Source organism: Branchiostoma floridae, chromosome 6 (assembly GCF_000003815.2).
Source record: "Branchiostoma floridae strain S238N-H82 chromosome 6, Bfl_VNyyK, whole genome shotgun sequence".
Lineage (NCBI taxonomy): Eukaryota > Metazoa > Chordata > Leptocardii > Amphioxiformes > Branchiostomatidae > Branchiostoma > Branchiostoma floridae.
This window is the reverse complement of record NC_049984.1, coordinates 23344581-23349937: the sequence shown is the minus strand read 5'-3', so window position 1 is coordinate 23349937 and position 5357 is coordinate 23344581. Positions and strand designations below refer to the sequence as shown.

The following is a 5357-nucleotide window of genomic DNA, read 5'->3' as shown; positions in this document are numbered from 1 at the left end:
AAGGTACTTGAGACCTATTTCCTCACTCGACTCAGGTGAAAATTATTACCTTCCTTTGGCTCGGCACTTCCCTCGAATAGGACGTTAAATGGAGGTCCCGTGTTTGGGCATAACCGTCACCTCAGACACGTTAAAGAACCCACCACTCGTATCAAAAACAGTAGGGACACTTCCCGGTGTGATTGGATCAAACAAATCTGTCCAGGTATGCGGGTGTACTGTTCAGTACGAACCTGGTGTGCTAGTCGACATGAGATGGTTTACAGAGTATACGATAGAAACATGTTTTTCTCGTTCTTCCAAACAGGTCTCGAAGACAACTATTTCATCGCAAGCCTTACAGAAACCTTCCAGGCGACAGTGGAACGTGGGCCCGACACTGAGGCCCCGGTGGATCGGTGTTTGGTGCACTCTGACCAGCTGCTGAATCTGTTCTGTGGCCGGTGTGAGGTTATGGTGTGTGGGGAATGTGTGAACGAAGAACATGACGGCCATGTAGTTACAGGTAAGGCATTGTCTTCAACTTTTTAACAGTCAATCCCTGCCACCGTGCAGACTGTGCTTTTGCACTCAATACAAGTCTAACCACTGTCACCGTGCACTGTGCTCTTGCACCAATCCCTGATACTGTCTTTGCAACCGCACAAAACAATGTCCACCACCTACTGTATCTTACATATCAGTCAAATATTCTGCCCAATTATTGGCAGCTTGGAAACAAAACTTTACACATAACAATCAATTGTCGATATACTGCAGACGTATTTAGCATACAGGCAAATAATTCTTACTACACGCTAAGGCATTTTTTTCAAAAGCACTTGTTCGTAGAGATTACAGTGTAGAATGTAATGTAATACTATAGCTGGTTGTTTCATTGGGGCGGCCACTTTTATACTTTAGGTATATTCAGCTTGTCGTACCTTGAAATTCGTTAATATCTTGAATTTATTTAACAGTACCAAAAATTCAAATAAACGTTTTAGTCTGTTTACATCGTGTTTTAGAGCTCAAAACAATACCATCTTTGCAAAGTTAAGATGGCGAATTCCAGCTTGATATCTATGACGTTAGTTTGTGACGTCAGTTTGACATTGTTGTTGTTGCTATTTATGACAGATGTCTTAGCAGATACTCTTTTAGTTAGATTTTTTGCATAAACTGAAGTTGCTCCAAACGTAACGAAAACTTGTTCCTACATGCTATGAGAATTCTAGTGTCAAATTAGTTTAAAGTTTATTTAAAATTCTGCGCTCTTCCTTGTCGTGTAGCTCCAGTGTAAATGGTATTTCTGATTTTGCCATGTTTACACAAGTCTCGTTCATCAGGGCATTTTCCTTCAACTGGAAGTGTTCCATATGAATGCCTTTTGGTTGGTACACTCCAAAGCGCTTGTCCTTTATATCTGCTTTACTGGCACTGTCAGACTGAAGACACTCGTCTTGTAACTGCAGATTTTTGGCCTTTAAAACTTCAACCTCTTTTCTCCAGTCGAAGGGGAGCTTGGAAAGCTTAGACCACAATGTTTTGTTGAAGTGATCGAACAACATGACATCCGCCCTGCTCCACTGGCGGATTTTTTCAGCCATATCTGCTGTCATGCCACGTATGGATTCATTTCTCCGAGCGTTAATTTTGAAAAACGTGACGTCATTGATGTCCCAGCAAAGCGTGTGTTTCAGCAGAACCAAGGACTCTTCGAAATGGTCCGCTATCAGGACAACAGAAAATATTTTCTCGATTAGATCAATGACGAATTCTATACTCTCTTCCGAGTCAGACTCTGTCCTGATGTTCCCAAATTCATACAGCATGGGGTTACGGTAGCGCTGCGGGTCTCTTTTTCCGAATTTGGCGAAGTAAAAAGGCTGTTCGAGAAAGGTCTTTAAGGGCTCAGTACTGTTTATCCCGAATTGTTTGTCGAATCGCATGTAACTGAATATCGATTCAAACATGTAGACTGGGTCCCTAATGATGGTAATATATACAGTATCGTCTGGCATTAGTTCCCGAATGTGCTCGTGATGAAACCGCATGTGGTGACACAGGATATTGTAGGTAATGTTTTTTTTCGCAATATTCTCTTGCAGCACAAATGACTTATGAAATAATCTCGGCCAGCCCATTATGTGTCCCCTTTTTGGTAGAGCAAAGGTGAGGTTTCTAGTACTGCCGAATCGCATAATTATGTTTTGTACAGTAGAACTGGCCGTCTTGTGGATCTTCAAGAAAACAAGGTTTGTTTTTTCGTTGCATGTGTAGGATGTATTGCCAAATCCATCTCGTTCTGGTCCTTTCATAGAGGTTATATCATTGTTTGGCCTTGTCCAGAAACCGTTGTGTGTGCGAACCCTTCTTTCCAAGGCTGTGTTGGTCTTGTGGTCGTTTGGCTCACCGGTTAGGGCATAGTTGCCCCAATCCTGTGTGTATTTCTTGACTTGTTTGATAGCTTCGGTCTTGTCCGAAGTTTGTGTACTCTTGATAGTGTTGGTGGTATTATAACCCATCTCTGTCTTCAACCTGCATTTATAATGTATACTTCGGTTGATATCAAGGCTCAAGACGAAATTATGCTTGCGAAATTGATGAGTCATTAGAAATATATTGATTCGCGTACAGATACAAATCTTCTTCAATACTTAATGACGTATGCACCCAAGATCCGTCCAGAGAGTTATTCTTTTGATAGACAGACTAACCAACCCATCAATCAAGCAAGCAATTCTCCATTCAATCAACTTATTGTGAATTGTATATATAATGAAAGAAAAAGCAAGCAGAGAACTCAATAAAGCCATTTCTCATTTTGTACAGTAAAGAAATATACGTACCCATCCTTCCTTACAGTTCCTGTATTATCCCTGGACCAAAACGTTGTGGGTAGTAGGTGCTTGCGTGACAGTGTCATCACCAGGAGCAAAGCCGCCACGAGCGTCCACGCTATATTGTGACGTCGACAAGGCATGTTGATCTGAGCAGGTCACTCTGTGGTTATGCTTGATTCCTGTAAGCGACATGTCACAAGTCATCTGTGGTCGCAATAAAAATTCATTTCTATCTTATGTTGCACAAATGACGTCCTAAGTTCTGTTTTCTATGCGTGAGAAAGCAGTCTAAAGGAAGAAGTAATTACCAGGAAAAGAATCCCGAACAGTAGAAAGGCATTTAATTTCTAAATAGGCGTTTTACACTTTCAAGTATGACGAAATATGTGATGCAATCACACAAGAAGGATGATGCGTTTCTCTATATGTCAGGTGCTTATTGTCTTTTCTGAACTCTTTTCTTATTCTTTCCTTCGACAAGTGTAAACAAGCATGTTGGAGGGAAAAACGTCACCACTTTATCACTTCATATCCTGGCCTTCCCCACTTCACTCTATATGTCAAAACCTACTGCAGTACCTAAGGAAGCCATCAGGGGGCCCATAGCAGACCTTCAACTAACCACTAAGATATGATGATGATCTAACCACTTTAACCAATCATGGCAAACCATCAATTCTTACTTTATTGCCCAGTAACGACCCACATAATCACACATACACACGCAAGCACACGCACACACCCATACATACAAACACGCACGCGCGCACACACACACACACACACAATTACACACGCACATAAAGACGCAAGCACACACACATACAGACACACACAAACACACACTCACACATAACTTAATGAACTTACATCTTTATAGCATTTGAAGAGGTAACCTACATTCTCATAATTCCACCAGGTGTCATTATACCACCACCTCAAAAAACATTGTTATAGAGGCCTTCTCAAGATTGTCTTCAACACCTAAATATCTGAATTATATTACATTTAAAATATTTAACATTAGGTGTTCAAGACAATCTTGGGAAGACCTCTACACGAATGTTTTTTTTTTAGTTGGCGGTATAATGACACCTGGTGGAATTATGATAGTCGATGTTACGTACGATAAGTACACCTCCCCCATACCAAACCACAATTCAACAGGTGCAAGTCGACCTAGAATACATACTAGTATAAGAAAGCTACTTACCGTAACAGTGAATTTCTGGAGACGAACGTCTAGTTCTTACATGTAAGTATCACTGTTTCTGCGAATTGTTTCTTATACCCTAGTGGACAAATATCCCAGATGTCCCTCACAATAGACGAGTATAGACATCGACCTGGTGCCAATTTACTACGTGTTAACTCTGCCGTTATGTCCCTGCACATCCGTGTATAGTTCCTGTTCAACATCAACAGTAACAACAAATATCGCTGTGTCTGGTAGAATAAGTATTATAGAGAATATTCTCGTTTAACTAATTTAAAAGTTTCCTTTTTCTTTTATTTTTTGATACTCTTAAATTGTCCGTCTATATCTTATCAGATCAAAGCTATAACATACCCTCGAAGGTTTGTTCAGGGCACATTATTTGTTACGTGTAAATCGCAGCTTGAGATTAACACCACCAACAACAACAAGAGTTCGTAGACCTCATATCTCCATGAAATAGTCCGATTATGCAAATCACTTCTACATTTACATAACCTATGCTTGGTTATGTACTCCTTTAACTAACTTATGCCAGTCCCAATGTTGATTGTCCAATAATATACCATTGAGAAGAATTATAGCACTTTTATATTAATTATGCAAATTAGTGTCGAATTTGCATAATTGTTAACTGCTGATGTTCCACCAGCCACAAACTACATATATTACAGGTATTTGAGTCCAATAATGGAAAACACTACAAATATAGATTTCCCTTATTAATTATGCAAATTAAGTGCCAGTTTGCATAATTTGCACTTTAGGATGTACATCTCTGTAAAAACTACCTACATACCAAATATCATCTAAATTTGTCGTTCCCTTGTTCAGTTATCCTCCCAAGAAGATTTTGAAAAAAATGCACCTGCAGTTCCAGAGCAACCTGCTAGGGGACCCAAGCATATTCCTTACGTCATTAGCTATCTGCCACCAAAAAATCAAGACCACAGCACATCCAGTTCAAAAGATACAAAAAAAAACGAATTTTTGCTGCAGTACCAAGGTCACATACCAGGGGGCCAATATTGACCTTGACCTTTGAATTCCTAACACCTACTTACATACCAAATATTATCGTAATCCATCCAGAGGTTATTGAGTTATGTTGACCACAAATATCCGGAAACACAAACACAGACACACACACAGACACACACACAGACACACTCAAAACTATATCTCCATTTTTCATGGAGATAAATAGAGATATGAATCAGCTTCCACGTCGACACAACTCACAGGGTGCTCATAGTTATAAGGGGGTGGTGGGATATTTTCATTCTTTACAACATGTACATCAACAAAGTTCCAGG

At 40.0% G+C, this 5357-nt stretch overlaps 1 protein-coding gene across 1 annotated transcript; it reads right to left on the bottom strand.

The window, feature by feature from the left end:
• Positions 1–1201: 1201 nt before the first annotated feature.
• On the bottom strand, positions 1202–4279 carry LOC118417084 (galactose-3-O-sulfotransferase 2-like). Its single transcript, XM_035822478.1, has 3 exons — positions 4039–4279; positions 2832–3004; positions 1202–2520 (listed from the first exon to the last, which is right to left on the bottom strand). The coding sequence occupies exons 2-3, from the start codon at positions 2963–2965 to the stop codon at positions 1230–1232; spliced, it is 1425 nt and encodes a 474-aa protein (XP_035678371.1). The 5' UTR covers positions 2966–3004; positions 4039–4279; the 3' UTR covers positions 1202–1229.
• Positions 4280–5357: the final 1078 nt, after the last annotated feature.